Source organism: Panulirus ornatus, chromosome 12 (assembly GCF_036320965.1).
Source record: "Panulirus ornatus isolate Po-2019 chromosome 12, ASM3632096v1, whole genome shotgun sequence".
In the NCBI taxonomy this organism is placed as follows: Eukaryota; Metazoa; Arthropoda; class Malacostraca; order Decapoda; family Palinuridae; genus Panulirus; species Panulirus ornatus.
Genome location: NC_092235.1, coordinates 17,566,473 through 17,589,301, shown reverse-complemented (window position 1 = coordinate 17,589,301; position 22,829 = coordinate 17,566,473). Strand labels below are relative to the sequence as shown.

At 41.3% G+C, this 22,829-nt stretch overlaps 1 protein-coding gene across 3 annotated transcripts in view; it reads right to left on the bottom strand.

Moving 5' to 3' along the window:
- LOC139751808 (uncharacterized) overlaps nt 1-22,829 on the bottom strand; it is an 88,872-nt gene that overhangs the window by 47,256 nt on the left and 18,787 nt on the right. For 2 of the 3 annotated variants that reach the window (XM_071667392.1, XM_071667393.1), the window contains exon 3: nt 4,067-6,133. In XM_071667392.1, coding sequence (XP_071523493.1) covers nt 4,067-6,133 — 2,067 coding nt within the window. Of the gene's footprint in view, nt 1-543; nt 3,305-4,066; nt 6,134-22,829 lie in introns of those variants that run through there. The other variant, XM_071667394.1, reaches the window with a different exon arrangement.

Below are 22,829 nucleotides of genomic sequence, written 5' to 3'. Positions count from 1 at the left end.
TTCTGGCACTACCTTGCTAAGCGGGAAGCAACAATCAAGCATAGAAAATATGTATATACACATATATATTCATACTTGATCACTGTTTCCTGCATTAGTCAGGCAACACCAAAAAATGAAGAAAAGCCATATTCGCGCACATCCATTCTCTAGCTGTAATGTGCAATGCACTAAAACTACTGGCCTTATCCACAACCAAGCCCTAAGGACCTCTCCATAGTTTTCACCTGACCGATTCACATGCTCTGGTTCAGTCAACTAACAGTCCATTTTCTTGGGAGTGTGTAACCATAGCAACAGTAATGCCACTGTTGAACATTCCTATATTGTGTAACCATAGCAACAGTAATGCCACTGTTGAACATTCCTATAAAAATAATCACCTGATAGATCTTAACAATCCAGTCACATTGTATCCTTTATCACATTATGCTACTGACAATGTTACTGAATCTGTCATGATTGCTAATTCTAATAACTTTAACTTATCCCCAGGTAAATTTAAGTACATCTCCTCATCAACCAAGTCATTTTGAGTGAACTACCAGAACAGGATAGTATAAGAAAATTAACTAAAAACACATCTTGCCACCCAGGTCATCCACCTCCCCTCACCCCACCCAAACTCTCCTGACCGCACCCTGCTATCCCCATCGCTACTCTTAGTTTCTGCTCAGACATGGCAGCAAGAGTGTCTGCAGGTCTGTGTATTTGTGCTGGATGTTTAAATTTTGTGAATTTTACACACCGGATGAGGTGGATTTCTTCAGCAAAACGTGCAGTGTATTGTAAAGTTTTAATAAGCCATTATAATTCCTGCTGAAGTCCTTACATGGAAATAAGTAAGTCAACATCATGAACTATTATGATCATAATAGGTTGATATGCTGGCAGAATGAGAAAAGACAGGAATTTTGAGTAAATGTGATGGACAGTACAAGCAGCTAAACAAATGTTGCATTCCTCCACATTTTTATTTCTGCTCCTTTTCTCACTCTATCTGCATCTCATTTTGACACAACTTCCTCAATAAATTCAGACTGGATATATCACTGGGGTAGACAATCTCCTGTTAAAATTTCATGCTCCCAAGACCCACTTTCTACCCCTTTCTCTATCAATAGCTCCACACACTTTCCTCTCTCTTTTGATGTCTCTGTAATTCCATCTATTGACTCAATGAACATATTTGGTATTACCGCAATAGCTTCTCTTTCTTGGAAACTCCACATTACGGAAATAGCTACGTCTGCCTTCAAAAAACTGGGAATCCTGTTCAGATGTTGAAATTTCTTTTCTTCAGAATAGTTGCTATGTTCATACAGAGGACTGATCCATCTTTGTATGAAGTACTGCTCTCACATCTGGGGTGGTTCCATTTCTGCATCCTTACTTGGCAGAGCTGAGTTGAAAGCAATCCAACTTGTAAACTCTCCCAAGCTAACTTCAAAATTTGACCATCTTGCCCTCTGCTGCAATGCTGGTTCACTTTTCCTCTTCTATAGGTATTACTATAGTTTTGTTCCTAAGAACTGGCTGTTTGAATGCAGCCACCACAAGCTAGAACACAATGCTCAGCAAGCTGCTGCAACACATGATTACTGTGTAGTAGTTGGCAACTAAAGGGGTGGGGAGTTCTGATAACTGTTTCTTATCCTACATTTCGAAGATTTGGAACCCTCTACCCTCTCATGTCTTTCCCAATAACTATGACCGGGCACATTTCAAAAGGCAAATTTTTCACTTCCCCCAAAATTTTAAGACAGGTTTTTCACTTCAAAATTTTTTAAATACTTTCCCTTGTCTATTTTTCTTCCCTCTCATAATCCTCTCTGTCTTTCAATTAAGGCCCAGCCTTGACATGGACTTTTGTCTGTGACGGGAACTTACTAAAGAACAAGAAAAATAATCTATCTATATCTCTTACACCTGTTCCCTCTCGGAACTCCTGGGGGTGGCCATGGCATTAAATGGTGAACTCCAATGCTACTTCTTGAGCCATTAATGCTTTCCCCTTAACAGGCAACTGGCACTCCAAATATATAATCAGATTAAAGGACTCAGAAAAGAGGATAAATGAAACAAAAATGAAGTAAGAAACTAAATGCCAAGTTCCAAACTGCAAGACAAGATACAAGAAAGCTCAAGAAAGATTTAACTCCATACAAGTCATATGGCACTTATGGTACAGTATCTCATCTCATAGCCTTCTTAAATGCTTTAGAAGATGCTAGAAAGGGATCAGTTTCAAATAAGAGGAAGAAAAGAAATGATCAAAGTTTCTGCTAAACCCACCGGAAGGTAAATGGAAAATGTAATATCTGTAAACTTAAAGAAAGCATAATCAGAAAGCATATGGATGAGTGCCAGAAAATCAAAAACTAATTTTAAGAGGCAACACGGATACAGAGAGATGTGGTCATGGATAATAAACCTTCTGACTGGACTTGTAAATATGGTAAGCATTAGCTTAGAAAAAAAAAAATCTTACCTGCAACAAAGAGCTCAGTTTGCTCCAAGAAAACTACATTAGACTTGTTAAGGAGGCAAACTATGCATAGGTCATTATAAGAACAGTTTTCAATTACAAAGGCAAGATGTTCAACAACAGACATTACACTTATATTACAGTTGCATCACTTGGTTATCTCACTTGAGAAGGCACATATATTTACCACTGAAAGTACTACCATGGGCTCTATAATCTGAACCTCAAATGAAGGAGCTGTGCCACTATGCCAAAGAGACAGGATAACAGCTATACACTTACTCATGTTAGAAGAAAAATGAACGAGGGAAAATTCTTTTAAAACTTTCCAAATTCCTGTGATTTTGATATTACTGCACGGCAGTTATACACCAAGAGGAAATGATCAATCACACAACACACAGGAAACTCAAAAAGAGTCGGACAGTAAGTAGTGAGACATTTCTTTAATTAAACAGTGGATGAATGGATCAAACTGAGAAAATCTATTGAGAATTCAATAACCATTATGTACATGAAACATACATGAAAGAGGATGCTGGATAAAACTGACCCTATAGGACAGAGTGAGATTGGTTACAACTTAATGGGAACGTAAGCGTGAAGAAATATGAGTAACTTTAAAAAACAGGATTTCATACATAAAATAGGGTGTTATAGCTCTGCAAAAGTTCAGTAATACTGATATGTTAAAAAGAGTAAGGAAGTATCTAAATGAAGTGAAAGAAAGGAAGCACTGGATGACACAAACAGAACTGAAGTAAAGGACAAGGTGAGAGTCTCTATGCATGGGCACTGCAAATACAGATAGGTTTCCTGAAAAAAAATAATGAACCTCAATTGAAGTTTTGCATACATCATGCCACTGCAAAGGTGGGAAATGGAATATATTTGACACCTGACGGATATTCATTCCAAGAAACATATAAATGCATTTTGATAATGTCTGTTAAATATACTATGTATTCCATGTCCCATATTCAGACAAGAATGACAAACATAGGCTTACCCAGATATCCTGATTACCAACCAGTTTCTAAATTCTATGAAATTCCAGATACTCATCTACATTTCTTTAGGTACCAAAATTCCTAAAAATTCTTCATGTTGGCTTAGCTATTACATGAATGAAGTCACTATATACTTAATAGTGTAAGAAAAATAAAAAAGGGTACACAAACAAATAATGACTGCATTAGACAACTTAAAAGAGAATATAAAACAAGTTAGAAGAAAGGGAAAACAAAAAGTAGTACAAATCTACAAGACCGTAATCTCTGAAGGATGACTCAAGGAATAAGTAACATCACTTATTTCTTGTTGTGGCATATACATGGTCAGAGAAAAGAATCATCAGTGGCGAAGTGACAATCCCTAACTTCAATCATAATATTTCAACAAGAAACCAAAAACACTGTATTTGGTACTTTACTTACTCATATGGGTAATGAAAAATAATGAGGCCTGATTTTGTGAAGCTGCTATAATCGTACTGAAGAATCTCATCAAAGAAGAGGATACCAATCAAGAAAGAAACAGAGAGACAGATAGAGAACAAGAAACAAAGAGAATACTCACATTGGATTTAGGCTGACATTTTTCTTCAGCATCATTTGGCTCTTGATTGTTATCAGTGGAGTTGATGGACTCCACATCTTGCTTCAAAGAAGGATCTTTATCTTCTCTAAAGGTGTGACTGCCTGAGGTTTCCAGTAACATTATTGGCAAACTGGTGCTACTTTTCTCAACAACTTCCTTTTCAGTCTTCTCAAATCCTTCAAACACAGATTGCTTATCTGAACACAATCCTAAGAAACTATTAGACTCAGTATTGCTTTGTGTTGTAAGGGATTCCATATGTATGGAGCTTGGTGAAAGCTCTTTTGACTGGTGCTGAAGCTGTGATGGCATTTCTGGTGTACCTTCAGACACTTGTATAATATTTGTTACAGAGGGGTCTGAATTAACTAATTGTTCATATTCACCTGAATCTGACACATGCTTCAAAATGGATGGTTTACTTAAGATTTCGGCTGCACTATCTGCTAATATTACTGTAATGCCAGTGTCAGTGATATTCACAGGCTCATTTTGATCCAAAAGGATTGAAGGGATAAAATTCTTTGATGTATCTTGTCCAAGCAGTTCAGATCTTCCGCAAGTACCTCTAATGCTCTTATAAACTACACTCCCACTGCCACTCTCAGGTTGCGCTTTTGGTCTACCTCTCCTTGCATGTACACATGGTGGGGTTTTATTGCCAGTGTCGGTGACAGTCACACGTTCATTTTGATCCTGAGGGATAAGAGCATTAAAATTCTTTGATATATCTTGTACAAGTGGTTCAGATCTTACACATACACCTCTAACACTCACACTGCCACTACCAGGTCTCATTTTTGTTCTACCTCTCCTTGCATGTACACGTGGTGGAATTACAGGGATACTTTGAGGCCTGTTTTGGGGTAAACCTGAAACCATGCTGTTCCTTTGTGTATTTTCTTTAGGAAGCTTTGCAATTCTAGGGGTATCATTACCAGATGAGACAACTCTTTGCATAGGCCTCCTCAGAATATGAACACCTCTGCTTCTAGATCCTTGATTGGATACATTCTTGCTAACTGGGTAAGGGCTTGTTCTTGTTTTATCAAAGAGGTTTCCAGTTAGAAGTTTTTTCCCACTTTCATTATAATCATACTGCTCCTGGTTTCTGCGAACCTGTAGCAATGGTTGAAGATTTCTTTTAACTCTATCAACTGAGAGTTTTGATTCAATTATGATGGGGTCATCATCAATGGGAGTTGATGATCGTGAAAGTGTAGATTTGCTCTCTACACTACTGGGATAGCCCCTTTTGGGGGATGAGTGTTCTACGCACTGCTTTACAGGTGTTAATGAAATATCCCTACTATTGAAAATCCATGCAGGAACACCTAAGAGAGAATTAGACAGACCACTAATAATCTTTGTTCCATATTTCTCTAGCCGCTTTGCTATGCTCTGTTCGACATCCTCCTCCTCAATGACTTTTACTTTTCCTTTTGTTTCTTTACATTCTTTTGTACCTTCTTTTTCTTCATGTGCCTTTTCACAGCAATGGCAACAACAAAAATGGGTCTTCTCTTTATTTCTTATTTCCAAAGTTTTTCTCATAGAATCAATTTTGTAAGCATCCTGTATATTGAGAAATTTCATACTGTTCCTGTCCCAAAAGTATTCCAAATCTATTTTCTTTCCATCTTCTGCCTGGATCACTGATGCAGAAAGAGAAGGGTCAACGGTAAATGGCACAGTCTCCACTTGTGTTTTATCACCCATTTCAGCATTACTATTTTGAGTGGATATCTTTGCAAGCAATCTTTTTTCTTGCTCTAAAATACCTGGAGTCTGTAGCAAATCTATATCTAACTGCCTTACAGCATTAAGAAAACTTAAGAGAAAGCTTTCCTTCAAAATTGCCATATTCCCATACATCCAATCTAAAATGAAACCCATTACATCAGCTTCTACATTGTATACATGGACAGCCCGTGAAGTGTTTCTGGAAAATGCCTCTCTTAGCACCTTGCTAAAAGCTGAAACAACTATACGATGAATCTTGAATAATGTGTTCTTCACAATGAGGATTCCATCAGCTTGAGTTGCCTGTAAAATTTACCATTATCATATCAGAATAGCTTCCACATCTTATACTAATCAGCAATGCCATGAATGTCAAAACATCAACATCAAAGATAACTGTACATTATCATCATATACATATAACTGTACTTTATCATCATATACATTTCTACCCTATCCCCAGGGATAGGGGAGAAAGAATACTTCCCACGTATTCCCGCGTGTTGTAGAAGGCGACTCAAGGGAGCGGAAGAGGGGGAACTGGAAACCCCCCTCCATGTATCTAAATTTCAAAAAGGGGAAACAGAAGAAGGAGTAAAGTTGGAAGTGCTCATCCTACTCGAAGGCTCAAACTGGGGTGTCTGAATGTGTGTGTGGATGTAACCAAGATGAGAAGAAAGGCGAGATAGATAGTATGTTTGAGGAAAGGAGCCTGGATGTTTTGGCTCTGAGTAATACAAAGTTCAAGGGTAAAGGGGAAGAGTGGTTTGGGAATGTTTTGAGAGTAAAGTCAGGGGTTGGTGAGAGGACAAGAGCAAAGGAAGGAGTAGCACTTCTGAAACAGGAGTTGTGGGAATATGTGAGAGTGTAAGAAAGTAAATTCAGATTAATGTGGGTAAAACTGAAAGTGGATGGAGAGAGATGGGTGATTATTAGTGTCTATGCACCTGGTCATGAGAAGAAAGATCATGACAGGCAAGTGTTCTGGGAGCAGCAGAGTGAGTGTGTTAGCAGCTTTGATGCACATGACCGGATTATAGAGATGGGTTATTTGAATGCGATGGTGAGTAATGTGGCAGCTGAGGGTATAATTGGTGTACATGGGGTATTCAGTGATGTAAATGGAAATGGTGATGAGCTTGTGGATTTCTGTGCTGAAAAAGGACTGGTGACTGGGAATACCTGGTTTAAAAAGAGAGATATACGTAAGTATATGTATGTGAGTAGGAGAGATGGCCAGAGGGTGTTACTGGATTACTTGTTAATTGATAGGCGTGTAAAAGAGAGACTTCTGGATGTAAATGTTTTGAGAGGGGATGTCTGATCACTATCTCGTGAAGGCGAAGGTGAAGATTTATAGAGGTTTTCAAAAAAGAAGAGAGAATGATGGGGAGAGGAAAGTGATGAGAGTAAGTGAGCTTGGAAAGGAGACTTGTGTGAGGAAGTACTAGGAAAAATTGAGGGCAGAATGGAAAAAGGTGAGAGCAAATGACATGAGGGGAGTGTAGGAGGAATGGAATGTATTTAGGGAAGCAGTGATGGCTTGTGCAAAAGATACATTTGGCATGAGAAAGGTGGGAGGTGGGCAGATTAGAAAGGGTAGTGAGTGGTGGGATGAAGAAGTAAGGTTGTTAGTGAAAAAGAAGAGAAAGGCATTTGGACAATTTTTGCAGGGAAGAAGTGCAAATGACTGGGAGATGTATAAAAGAAAGTGGCAGGAGGTCAAGAGAAAGGGGCAAGAGGTGAAAAAGAAAGAAAAATGAGAGGTGGGGTAAGAGAGTATCATTAGATTTTAGGGAGGATAAAAAGATGTTTTGGAAGGAGGTATATAACATGCGTAAGAAAAGAGAACAAATAGGAACATCGGTTAAGGGGGCAAATGGGGATGTAATAACAAGTAGTGATGAAGTGAGATGAAGTGAGTATTTTGAAGGTCTGTTGAATGTGTTTGATGATAGATTGGCTGATATAGGGTATTTTGGTCGGGGTAGTGTGCGAAGTGAGAGTGTCAGTGAGAATGGTTTGGTAAACAGAGAAGAGGTAGTGAAAGCTTTACGGAAGATGAAAGCCGGTAAGGCATCGGGTTTGGATGGTATTGCAGAAGGAATCTATTAAAAAGGGGGGGGGTGACTATTGTTGATTGGTTGGTAGGGATATTCAATGTATGTGTGGATCATGGTGAAGTGCCTGAGGATGGGCGGAATGCATGCATAGTGCGTCTGTACAAAGGCAAAGGGGATAAAGGTGAGTGTTTAAATTACAGAGGTATAAGTTTGTTAAGTATTCCTAGGAAATTATATGGGAGGATATTGATTGAGAGGGTAAAGGCAATTACATAGCATCAAATTGGGGAAGAGCAGTGTGGTTTCAGAAGAGGTAGAGGATGTGTGGATCAGGTATTTGCTTTGAAGAATTTATATAATATTTATTATATTTTGCTTTGACGCTGTCTCCCGCGTTTGCGAGGTAGCGCAAGGAAACACACAAAAGAAATGGCCCAACCCATCCCCATACACATGTATATACATACACGTCCACACACGCAAATATACATACCTATACATCTCAATGTACACATATATATACACACACAGACACATACATATATACCCATGCACACAATTCACACTGTCTGCCTTTATTCATTCCCATCGCCACCTCGCCACACATGGAATACCATCCCCCTCCCCCCTCATGTGTGCGAGGCAGCGCTAGGAAAAGAAAACAAAGGCCCCATTCGTTCACACTCAGTCTCTAGCTGTCATGCAATAATGCCCGAAACCAAAGCTCCCTTTCCACATCCAGGCCCCACACAACTTTCCATGGTATACCCCAGACGCTTCACATGCCCTGATTCAATCCACTGACAGCACGTCAACCCCGGTATACCACATCGATCCAATTCACTCTATTCCTTGCCCTCCTTTCACCCTCCTGCATGTTCAGGCCCCGATCACACAAAATCCTTTTCACTCCATCTTTCCACTTCCAATTTGGTCTCCCACTTCTCGTTCCCTCCACCTCCGACACATATATCCTCTTGGTCAATCTTTCCTCACTCATTCTCTCCATGTGCCCAAACCATTTCAAAACACCCTCTTCTGCTCTCTCAACCACGCTCTTTTATTTCCACACATCTCTCTTACCCTTACATTACTTACTCGATCAAACCACCTCACACCACACATTGTCCTCAAACATCTCATTTCCAGCACATCCACCCTCCTGTGCACAACTCTATCCATAGCCCACGCCTCGCAACCATACAACATTGTTGGAACCACTATTCCTTCAAATATACCCATTTTTGCTTTCCGAGATAATGTTCTCGACTTCCACACATTCTTCAAGGCTCCCAAGATTTTCGCCCCCTCCCCCACCCTATGATTCACTTCCGCTTCCACGGTTCCATCCGCTGCCAGATCCACTCCCAGATATCTAAAACACTTTACTTCCTCCAGTTTTTCTCCATTCAAACTTACCTCCCAATTGACTTGACCCTCAACCCTACTGTACCTAATAACCTTGCTCTTATTCACATTTACTCTTAACTTTCTTCTTTCACACACTTTACCAAACTCAGTCACCAGCTTCTGCAGTTTCTCACATGAATCAGCCACCAGCGCTGTATCATCAGCGAACAACTGACTCACTTCCCAAGCTCTCTCATCCACAACAGACTTCATACTTGCCCCTCTTTCCAGAACTCTTGCATTCACCTCCCTAACAACCCCATCCATAAACAAATTAAACAACCATGGAGACATCACACACCCCTGCTGCAAACCTACATTCACTGAGAACCAATCACTTTCCTCTCTTCCTACACGTACACATGCCTTACATCCTCGATAAGAACTTTTCACTGCTTCTAACAACTTGCCTCCCACACCATATATTCTTAATACCTTCCACAGAGCATCTCTATCAACTCTATCATATGCCTTCTCCAGATCCATAAATGCTACGTACAAATCCATTTGCTTTTCTAAGTATTTCTCACATACATTCTTCAGAGCAAACACCTGATCCACACATCCTCTACCACTTCTGAAACCACACTGCTCTTCCCCAATCTGATGATCTGTACATGCCTTCACCCTCTCAATCAATACCCTCCCATATAATTTATCAGGAATACTCAACAAACTTATACCTCTGTAATTTGAGCACTCACTCTTAACCCCTTTGCCTTTGTACATTGGCACTATGCACACATTCTGCCAATCCTCTGGCACCTCACCATGAGTCATACATACATTAAATAACCTTACCAACCAGTCAACAATACAGTCACCCCCTTTTTTAATAGATTCCACTGCAATACCATCCAAACCTGCTGCCTTGCCGGCTTTCATCTTCCGCAAAGCTTTTACTACCTCTTCTCTGTTTACCAAATCATTTTCCTTAACCCTCTCACTTTGCACACCACCTCGACCAAAACACCCTATATCTGCCACTCTATCATCAAACACATTCAACAAACCTTCAAAATACTCACTCCATCTCCTTTTCACATCACCACTACTTGTTATCACCTCCCCATTAGCGCCCTTCACTGAAGTTCCCATTTGCTCCCTTGTCTTACGCACTTTATTTACCTCCTTCCAGAACTTCTTTTTATTCTCCCTAAAATTTAATGATACTCTCTCACCCCAACTCTCATTTGCCCTCTTTTTCACCTCTTTCACCTTTCTCTTGACCTCCTGTCTCTTTCTTTTATACATCTCCCACTCAATTGCATTTTTTTCCCTGCAGAAATCGTCCAAATGCCTCTCTCTTCTCTTTCACTAATACTCTTACTTCTTCATCCCACCACTCACTACCCTTTCTAATCAACCCACCTCCCACTCTTCTCATGCCACAAGCATCTTTTGCGCACTCCATCACTGATTCCCTAAAAACATCCCATTCCTCCCCCACTCCCCTTACTTCCATTGTTCTCACCTTTTTCCATTCTGTACTCAGTCTCTCCTGGTACTTCCTCACACAAGTCTCCTTCCCAAGCTCACTTACTCTCACCACCCTCTTCACCCCAACATTCACTCTTCTTTTCTGAAAACCCATACAAATCTTCACCTTCGCCTCCACAAGATAATGATCAGACATTCCTCCAGTTGCACCTCTCAGCACATTAACATCCAAAAGTCTCTCTTTCGCGCGCCTGTCAATCAACACATGATCCAATAACGATCTCTGGCCATCTCTCCTACTTACATACATATACTTATGTATATCTCGCTTTTTAAACCAGGTATTCCCAATCACCAGTCCTTTTTCAGCACATAAATCTACAAGCTCTTCACCATTTCCATTTACAACACTGAACACCCAATGTATACCAATTATTCCCTCAACTGCCACATTACTCACCTTTGCATTCAAATCACCCATCACTATAACCCGGTCGCGTGCATCAAAACCACTAACACACTCATTCAGCTGCTCCCAAAACACTTGCCTCTCATGATCTTTCTTCTCATGCCCAGGTGCATATGCACTAATAATCACCCATCTCTCTCCATCAACTTTCAGTTTTACCCATATTAATCGAGAATTTACTTTCTTACATTCTATCACATACTCCCACAACTCCTGTTTCAGGAGTAGTGCTACTCCTTCCCTTGCTCTTGTCCTCTCACTAACCCCTGACTTTACTCCCAAGACATTCCCAAATCACTCTTCCCCTTTACCCTTGAGCTTCGTTTCACTCAGAGCCAAAACATCCAGGTTCCTTTCCTCAAACATACTACCTATCTCTCCTTTTTTCACATATATATATATACAAAAAAAAAAAAAATATATATATATATATATATATATATATATATATATATTTTTTTTTTTTTCTTTTGTCGCTGTCTCCCGCGTTTGCGAGGTAGCGCAAGGAAACAGACGAAAGAAATGGCCCAACCCACCCCCATACACATGTATATACATACGTCCACACACACAAATATACATACCTACACAGCTTTCCATGGTTTACCCCAGACGCTTCACATGCCCTGATTCAATCCACTGACAGCACGTCAACCCCGGTATACCACATCGATCCAATTCACTCTATTCCTTGCCCTCCTTTCACCCTCCTGCATGTTCAGGCCCCGATCACACAAAATCCTTTTCACTCCATCTTTCCACTTCCAATTTGGTCTCCCACTTCTCGTTCCCTCCACCTCCGACACATATATCCTCTTGGTCAATCTTTCCTCACTCATTATCTCCATGTGCCCAAACCATTTCAAAACACCCTCTTCTGCTCTCTCAACCACGCTCTTTTTATTTCCACACATCTCTCTTACCCTTACGTTACTTACTCGATCAAACCACCTCACACCACACATTGTCCTCAAACATCTCATTTCCAGCACATCCATCCTCCTGCGCACCACTCTATCCATAGCCCACGCCTCGCAACCATACAACATTGTTGGAACCACTATTCCTTCAAACATACCCATTTTTGCTTTCCGAGATAATGTTCTCGACTTCCACACATTCTTCAAGGCCCCCAGAATTTTCGCCCCCTCCCCCACCCTATGATCCACTTCCGCTTCCATGGTTCCATCCGCTGCCAGATCCACTCCCAGATATCTAAAACACTTTACTTCCTCCAGTTTTTCTCCATTCAAACTCACCTCCCAATTGAATTGACCCTCAACCCTACTGTACCTAATAACCTTGCTCTTATTCACATTTACTCTTAACTTTCTTCTTTCACACACTTTACCAAACTCAGTCACCAGCTTCTGCAGTTTCTCACATGAATCAGCCACCAGCGCTGTATCATCAGCGAACAACAACTGACTCACTTCCCAAGCTCTCTCATCCCCAACAGACTTCATACTTGCCCCTCTTTCCAAAACTCTTGCATTCACCTCCCTAACAACCCCATCCATAAACAAATTAAACAACCATGGAGACATCACACACCCCTGCCGCAAACCTACATTCACTGAGAACCAATCACTTTCCTCTCTTCCTACACGTACACATGCCTTACATCCTCGATAAAAACTTTTCACTGCTTCTAACAACTTGCCTCCCACACCATATATTCTTAATACCTTCCACAGAGCATCTCTATCAACTCTATCATATGCCTTCTCCAGATCCAAAATGCTACATACAAATCCATTTGCTTTTCTAAGTATTTCTCACATACATTCTTCAAAGCAAACACCTGATCCACACATCCTCTACCACTTCTGAAACCACACTGCTCTTCCCCAATCTGATGCTCTGTACATGCCTTCACCCTCTCAATCAATACCCTCCCATATAATTTACCAGGAATACTCAACAAACTTATACCTCTGTAATTTGAGCACTCACTCTTATCCCCTTTGCCTTTGTACAATGGCACTATGCACGCATTCCGCCAATCCTCAGGCACCTCACCATGAGTCATACATACATTAAATAACCTTACCAACCAGGCAACAATACAGTCACCCTCTTTTTTTATATTTCCACTGCAATACCATCCAAACCTGCTGCCTTGCCGGCTTTCATTTTCCGCAAAGCTTTTACTACCTCTTCTCTGTTTACCAAATCATTTTCCCTAACCCTCTCACTTTGCACACCACCTCGACCAAAACACCCTATATCTGCCACTCTATCATCAAACACATTCAACAAACCTTCAAAATACTCCACTCCATCTCTTCTCACATCACCACTACTTGTTATCACCTCCCCATTAGCGCCCTTCACTGAAGTTCCCATTTGCTCCCTTGTCTTACGCACTTTATTTACCTCCTTCCAGAACATCTTTTTATTCTCCCTAAAATTTAATGATACTCTCTCACCCCAACTCTCATTTGCCCTCTTTTTCACCTCTTCACCTTTCTCTTGACCTCCTGTCTCTTTCTTTTATACATCTCCCACTCAATTCATTTTTTTCCCTGCAAAAATCGTCCAAATGCCTCTCTCTTCTTTTCACTAATACTCTTACTTCTTCATCCCACCACTCACTACCCTTTCTAATCAACCCACCTCCCACTCTTCTCATGCCACAAGCATCTTTTGCGCAATCCATCACTGATTCCCTAAAAACATCCCATTCCTCCCCCACTCCCCTTACTTCCATTGTTCTCACCTTTTTTCCATTCTGTACACAGTCTCACCTGTACTTCCTCACACAAGTCTCCTTCCCAAGCTCACTTACTCTCACCACCCTCTTCACCCCAACATTCACTCTTCTTTTCTGAAAACCCATACAAATCTTCACCTTGCCTCCACAAGATAATGATCAGAAAATCCCTCCAGTTGCACCTCTCAGCACATTAACATCCAAAAGTCTCTCTTTCCGCGCGCCTGTCAATAACACGTAATCCAATAACGCTCTCTGGCCATCTCTCCTACTTACATAATATACTTATGTATATCTCGCTTTTTAAACCAGGTATTCCCAATCATCAGTCCTTTTTCAGCACATAAATCTACAAGCTCTTCACCATTTCCATTTACAACACTGAACCCCCCATGTATACCAATTATTCCCTCAACTGCCACATTACTCACCTTTGCATTCAATCACCCATCACTATAACCCGGTCGCGTGCATCAAAACCACTAACACACTCATTCAGCTGCTCCCAAAACACTTGCCTCTCATGATCTTTCTTCTCATGCCCAGGTGCATATGCACTAATAATCACCCATCTCTCTCCATCAACTTTCAGTTTTACCCATATTAATCGAGAATTTACTTTCTTACATTCTATCACATACTCCCACAACTCCTGTTTCAGGAGTAGTGCTACTCCTTCCCTTGCTCTTGTCCTCTCACTAACCCCTGACTTTACTCCCAAGACATTCCCAAATCACTCTTCCCCTTTACCCTTGAGCTTCGTTTCACTCAGAGCCAAAACATCCAGGTTCCTTTCCTCAAACATACTACCTATCTCTCCTTTTTTCACATATATATATACAAAAAAAAAAAAATATATATATATATATATATATATATATATATATATTTTTTTTTTTTTTTTCTTTTGTCGCTGTCTCCCGCGTTTGCGAGGTAGCGCAAGGAAACAGACGAAAGAAATGGCCCAACCCACCCCCATACACATGTATATACATACGTCCACACACACAAATATACATACCTACACAGCTTTCCATGGTTTACCCCAGACGCTTCACATGCCCTGATTCAATCCACTGACAGCACGTCAACCCCGGTATACCACATCGATCCAATTCACTCTATTCCTTGCCCTCCTTTCACCCTCCTGCATGTTCAGGCCCCGATCACACAAAATCCTTTTCACTCCATCTTTCCACTTCCAATTTGGTCTCCCACTTCTCGTTCCCTCCACCTCCGACACATATATCCTCTTGGTCAATCTTTCCTCACTCATTCTCTCCATGTGCCCAAACCATTTCAAAACACCCTCTTCTGCTCTCTCAACCACGCTCTTTTTATTTCCACACATCTCTCTTACCCTTACGTTACTTACTCGATCAAACCACCTCACACCACACATTGTCCTCAAACATCTCATTTCCAGCACATCCATCCTCCTGCGCACAACTCTATCCATAGCCCACGCCTCGCAACCATACAACATTGTTGGAACCACTATTCCTTCAAACATACCCATTTTTGCTTTCCGAGATAATGTTCTCGACTTCCACACATTCTTCAAGGCCCCCAGAATTTTCGCCCCCTCCCCCACCCTATGATCCACTTCCGCTTCCATGGTTCCATCCGCTGCCAGATCCACTCCCAGATATCTAAAACACTTTACTTCCTCCAGTTTTTCTCCATTCAAACTCACCTCCCAATTGACTTGACCCTCAACCCTACTGTACCTAATAACCTTGCTCTTATTCACATTTACTCTTAACTTTCTTCTTTCACACACTTTACCAAACTCAGTCACCAGCTTCTGCAGTTTCTCACATGAATCAGCCACCAGCGCTGTATCATCAGCGAACAACAACTGACTCACTTCCCAAGCTCTCTCATCCCCAACAGACTTCATACTTGCCCCTCTTTCCAAAACTCTTGCATTCACCTCCCTAACAACCCCATCCATAAACAAATTAAACAACCATGGAGACATCACACACCCCTGCCGCAAACCTACATTCACTGAGAACCAATCACTTTCCTCTCTTCCTACACATACACATGCCTTACATCCTCGATAAAAACTTTTCACTGCTTCTAACAACTTGCCTCTCACACCATATATTCTTAATACCTTCCACAGAGCATCCCTATCAACTCTATCATATGCCTTCTCCAGATCCATAAATGCTACATACAAATCCATTTGCTTATTAAGTATTTCTCACATACATTCTTCAAAGCAAACACCTGATCCACACATCCTCTACCACTTCTGAAACCACACTGCTCTTCCCCAATCTGATGCTCTGTACATGCCTTCACCCTCTCAATCAATACCCTCCCATATAATTTGCCATATATATATATATATATATATATATATATATATATATATATATATATATATATATATATATATATATATATATATATTTTTTTTTTTTTTTTTTTTTTTATACTTTGTCGCTGTCTCCCGCGTTTGCGAGGTAGCGCAAGGAAACAGACGAAAGAAATGGCCCAACCCTCCCCATACACATGTACATACACACGTCCACACACGCAAATATACATACCTACACAGCTTTCCATGGTTTACCCCGGACGCTTCACATGCCTTGATTCAATCCACTGACAGCACGTCAACCCCTGTATACCACATCGCTCCAATTCACTCTATTCCTTGCCCTCCTTTCACCCTCCTGCATGTTCAGGCCCCGATCACACAAAATCCTCTTCACTCCATCTTTCCACCTCCAATTTGGTCTCCCTCTTCTCCTCGTTCCCTCCACCTCCGACACATATATCCTCTTGGTCAATCTTTCCTCACTCATTCTCTCCATGTGCCCAAACCATTTCAAAACACCCTCTTCTGCTCTCTCAACCACGCTCTTTTTATTTCCACACATCTCTCTCACCCTTACGTTACTTACTCGATCAAACCACCTCACACCACACATTGTCCTCAAACATCTCATTTCCAGCACATCCATCCTCCTGCGCACAACTCTATCCATAGCCCACGCCTCGCAACCATACAACATTGTTGGAACTACTATTCCTTCAAACATACCCATTTTTGCTTTCCGGGATAATGTTCTCGACTTCCACACATTTTTCAAGGCTCCCAAAATTTTCGCCCCCTCCCCCACCCTATGATCCACTTCCGCTTCCATGGTTCCATCCGCTGACAGATCCACTCCCAGATATCTAAAACACTTCACTTCCTCCAGTTTTTCTCCATTCAAACTCACCTCCCAATTGACTTGACCCTCAACCCTACTGTACCTAATAACCTTGCTCTTATTCACATTTACTCTTAACTTTCTTCTTCCACACACTTTACCAAACTCCGTCACCAGCTTCTGCAGTTTCTCACATGAATCGGCCACCAGCGCTGTATCATCAGCGAACAACAACTGACTCACTTCCCAAGCTCTCTCATCCCCAACAGACTTCATACTTGCCCCTCTTTCCAAGACTCTTGCATTTACCTCCCTAACAACCCCATCCATAAACAAATTAAACAACCATGGAGACATCACACACCCCTGCCGCAAACCTACATTCACTGAGAACCAATCACTTTCCTCTCTTCCTACACGTACACATGCCTTACATCCTCGATAAAAACTTTTCACTGCTTCTAACAACTTGCCTCCCACACCATATATTCTTAATACCTTCCACAGAGCATCTCTATCAACTCTATCATATGCCTTCTCCAGATCCATAAATGCTACATACAAATCCATTTGCTTTTCTAAGTATTTCTCACATACATTCTTCAAAGCAAACACCTGATCCACACATCCTCTCCCACTTCTGAAACCACACTGCTCTTCCCCAATCTGATGCTCTGTACATGCCTTCACCCTCTCAATCAATACCCTCCCATATAATTTACCAGGAATACTCAACAAACTTATACCTCTGTAATTTGAGCACTCACTCTTATCCCCTTTGCCTTTGTACAATGGCACTATGCACGCATTCCGCCAATCCTCAGGCACCTCACCATGAGTCAAACATACATTAAATAACCTTACCAACCAGTCAACAATACAGTCACCCCCTTTTTTAATAAATTCCACTGCAATACCATCCAAACCTGCTGCCTTGCCGGCTTTCATCTTCCGCAAAGCTTTTACTACCTCTTCTCTGTTTACCAAATCATTTTCCCTAACCCTCTCACTTTGCACACCACCTCGACCCAAACACCCTATATCTGCCACTCTGTCATCAGACACATTCAACAGACCTTCAAAATACTCATTCCATCTCCTTCTCACATCACCACTACTTGTTATCACCTCCCCATTTACGCCCTTCACTGAAGTTCCCATTTGCTCCCTTGTCTTACGCACCCTATTTACCTCCTTCCAGAACATCTTTTTATTCTCCCTAAAATTTACTGATAGTCTCTCACCCCAACTCTCATTTGCCCTTTTTTTCACCTCTTGCACCTTTCTCTTGACCTCCTGTCTCTTTCTTTTATACTTCTCCCACTCAATTGCATTTTTTCCCTGCAAAAATCGTCCAAATGCCTCTCTCTTCTCTTTCACTAATACTCTTACTTCTTCATCCCACCACTCACTACCCTTTCTAAACAGCCCACCTCCCACTCTTCTCATGCCACAAGCATCTTTTGCGCAATCCATCACTGATTCCCTAAATACATCCCATTCCTCCCCCACTCCCCTTACTTCCATTGTTCTCACCTTTTTCCATTCTGTACACAGTCTCTCCTGATACTTCTTCACACAGGTCTCCTTCCCAAGCTCACTTACTCTCACCACCTTCTTCACCCCAACATTCACTCTTCTTTTCTGAAAACCCATACTAATCTTCACCTTAGCCTCCACAAGATAATGATCAGACATCCCTCCAGTTGCACCTCTCAGCACATTGACATCCAAAAGTCTCTCTTTCGCACGCCTGTCAATTAACACGTAATCCAATAACGCTCTCTGGCCATCTCTCCTACTTACATAAGTATACTTATGTATATCTCGCTTTTTAAACCAGGTATTCCCAATCATCAGTCCTTTTTCAGCACATAAATCTACAAGCTCTTCACCATTTCCATTTACAACACTGAACACCCCATGCATACCAATTATTCCCTCAACTGCCACATTACTCACCTTTGCATTCAAATCACCCATCACTATAACCCGGTCTCGTGCATCAAAACCGCTAACACACTCATTTAGCTGCTCCCAAAACACTTGCCTCTCATGATCTTTCTTCTCATGCCCAGGTGCATATGCACCAATAATCACCCACCTCTCTCCATCAACTTTCAATTTTACCCATATTAATCGGGAATTTACTTTCTTACATTCTATCACATATATATATATATATATATATATATATATATATATATATATATATATATATATATATATATATATACCACAGCCTGAGCCAGGTACCCACTTTATTGACCAATCTGTAGGAGTGAATGAACAGCCAGGTTGACTGTGGACCATATATCACAACCAAGATTTGAACCCATGTGCTCAACTCTGGTGGTCCTGAATGCACCTAGTTTAGGATCTCTAACCATTACACCACATAAGTCCATACAATACATGAAGTCTATACCTGATCCACACTCCTCTAACGCTTGTGAAACCACAATTCCTTCCTAGTCTGATGTTCCATATGTGCTTCCACCCTCTCAAACACCAATCACCTTTGTCCTCCTTGCCTTTATACAATGGTACTATACAGACATTCCATCGATCCTCAGGTACTTCACTATGATCAATACATACACTAAAATCCTAACTAACCAATCAACAACATAGTCACCTACTTTCTGTAGCAATTCATCTGCAATACCATCCACTCAAGCCACCATACCACACTTCATATAATGCACATTTTTCATTAACTTTTTTTTTTCACCTAAACTACCTACATCTGCCATCCCATCATCAAATGCATTCAACAATCCTTCACCTCATCAATACCTGTTACCTCTTCCCCATTTGCCCCACTCATTGATGTTATAATCATTCTCTTGTTTTGCTCATACTACTATCCTTCTTCCAAAAAATCTTATTTTCACTTAGGTTTGTTCATGCTCACCCCAACTCTCTTTTGCCCTCTATTTCAGCCCTTGTAACTTTCTCTTCACCTCTTCCAGCTTTCTCTTGTATATTTTCCAAACCCCTCACTCCTTCCCTTGTGTACTGCCTATACACCTCTCTTTTTTTCTTTCACTAGAAACTTTACTTCATCATCCCACCACTGATTACCCTTTCTCCTTTGCCTTCCTCTCAACTTCTGCATGCAATATACTTCTCTAGCACATACTAGCAATGCTTCCCTAAACACCTATTCCTCACCTGCTTTCCTTTCAGAGCACTTCAGGAGCCCCACAGAAGAGGTCCTGTAGTAGGAAAGAAAGTATGACTGTTGTACTTCAAAGGTTTTTATATCTACACCGCTCATCCTCAAAACTATAAAACTTTTAATACTTATTGCCTTTAGCATACATATTTAAGTGCCGGGAGCGGGGGGCCGGAAATCCTCCCCTCCTTGTATTAACTTTCTAAAATGGGAAACAGAAGAAGGAGTCACGCGGGGAGTGCTCATCCTCCTCGAAGGCTCAGAGTGGGGTGCCTAAATGTGTGTGGATGTAACCAAGATGTGAAAAAAGGAGAGATAGGTAGTATGTTTGAGGAAAGGAACCTGGATGTTTTGGCTCTGAGTGAAACGAAGCTCAAGGGTAAAGGGGAAGAGTGGTTTGGAAATGTCTGGGGAGTGAAGTCAGGGGTTAGTGAGAGGACAAGAGCAAGGGAAGGAGTAGCAATACTCCTGAAACAGGAGTTGTGGGAGTATGTCATAGAATGTAAGAAAGTAAATTCTCGATTAATATGGGTAAAATTGAAAGTTGATGGAGAGAGGTGGGTGATTATTGGTGCATATGCACCTGGGCATGAGAAGAAAGATCATGAGAGGCAAGTGTTTTGGGAGCAGCTAAATGAGTGTGTTAGCGGTTTTGATGCACGAGACCGGGTTATAGTGATGGGTGATTTGAATGCAAAGGTGAGTAATGTGGCAGTTGAGGGAATAATTGGTATGCATGGGGTGTTCAGTGTTGTAAATGGAAATGGTGAAGAGCTTGTAGATTTATGTGCTGAAAAAGGACTGATGATTGGGAATACCTGGTTTAAAAAGCGAGATATACATAAGTATACTTATGTAAGTAGGAGAGATGGCCAGAGAGCGTTATTGGATTACGTGTTAATTGACAGGCGTGCGAAAGAGAGACTTTTGGATGTCAATGTGCTGAGAGGTGCAACTGGAGGGATGTCTGATCATTATCTTGTGGAGGCTAAGGTGAAGATTAGTATGGGTTTTCAGAAAAGAAGAGTGAATGTTGGGGTGAAGAAGGTGGTGAGAGTAAGTGAGCTTGGGAAGGAGACCTGTGTGAAGAAGTATCAGGAGAGACTGTGTACAGAATGGAAAAAGGTGAGAACAATGGAAGTAAGGGGAGTGGGGGAGGAATGGGATGTATTTAGGGAATCAGTGATGGATTGCGCAAAAGATGCTTGTGGCATGAGAAGAGTGGGAGGTGGGCTGTTTAGAAAGGGTAGTGAGTGGTGGGATGAAGAAGTAAGAGTATTAGTGAAAGAGAAGAGAGAGGCATTTGGACGATTTTTGCAGGGAAAAAATGCAATTGAGTGGGAGAAGTATAAAAGAAAGAGACAGGAGGTCAAGAGAAAGGTGCAAGAGGTGAAAAAAAGGGCAAATGAGAGTTGGGGTGAGAGACTATCAGTAAATTTTAGGGAGAATAAAAAGATGTTCTGGAAGGAGGTAAATAGGGTGCGTAAGACAAGGGAGCAAATGGGAACTTCAGTGAAGGGCGTAAATGGGGAGGTGATAACAAGTAGTGGTGATGTGAGAAGGAGATGGAATGAGTATTTTGAAGGTTTGTTGAATGTGTCTGATGACAGAGTGGCAGATATAGGGTGTTTGGGTCGAGGTGGTGTGCAAAGTGAGAGGGTTAGGGAAAATGATTTGGTAAACAGAGAAGAGGTAGTAAAAGCTTTGCGGAAGATGAAAGCCGGCAAGGCAGCAGGTTTGGATGGTATTGCAGTGGAATTTATTAAAAAAGGGGGTGACTGTATTGTTGACTGGTTGGTAAGGTTATTTAATGTATGTATGACTCATGGTGAGGTGCCTGAGGATTGGCGGAATGCGTGCATAGTGCCATTGTACAAAGGCAAAGGGGATAAGAGTGAGTGCTCAAATTACAGAGGTATAAGTTTGTTGAGTATTCCTGGTAAATTATATGGGAGGGTATTGATTGAGAGGGTGAAGGCATGTACAGAGCATCAGATTGGGGAAGAGCAGTGTGGTTTCAGAAGTGGTAGAGGATGTGTGGATCAGGTGTTTGCTTTGAAGAATGTATGTGAGAAATACTTAGAAAAGCAAATGGATTTGTATGTAGCATTTATGGATCTGGAGAAGGCATATGATAGAGTTGATAGAGATGCTCTGTGGAAGGTATTAAGAATATATGGTGTGGGAGGCAAGTTGTTAGAAGCAGTGAAAAGTTTTTATCGAGGATGTAAGGCATGTGTACGTGTAGGAAGAGAGGAAAGTGATTGGTTCTCAGTGAATGTAGGTTTGCGGCAGGGGTGTGTGATGTCTCCATGGTTGTTTAATTTGTTTATGGATGGGGTTGTTAGGGAGGTAAATGCAAGAGTTTTGGAAAGAGGGGCAAGTATGAAGTCTGTTGGGGATGAGAGAGCTTGGGAAGTGAGTCAGTTGTTGTTCGCTGATGATACAGCGCTGGTGGCGGATTCATGTGAGAAACTGCAGAAGCTGGTGACGGAGTTTGGTAAAGTGTGTGGAAGAAGAAAGTTAAGAGTAAATGTCAATAAG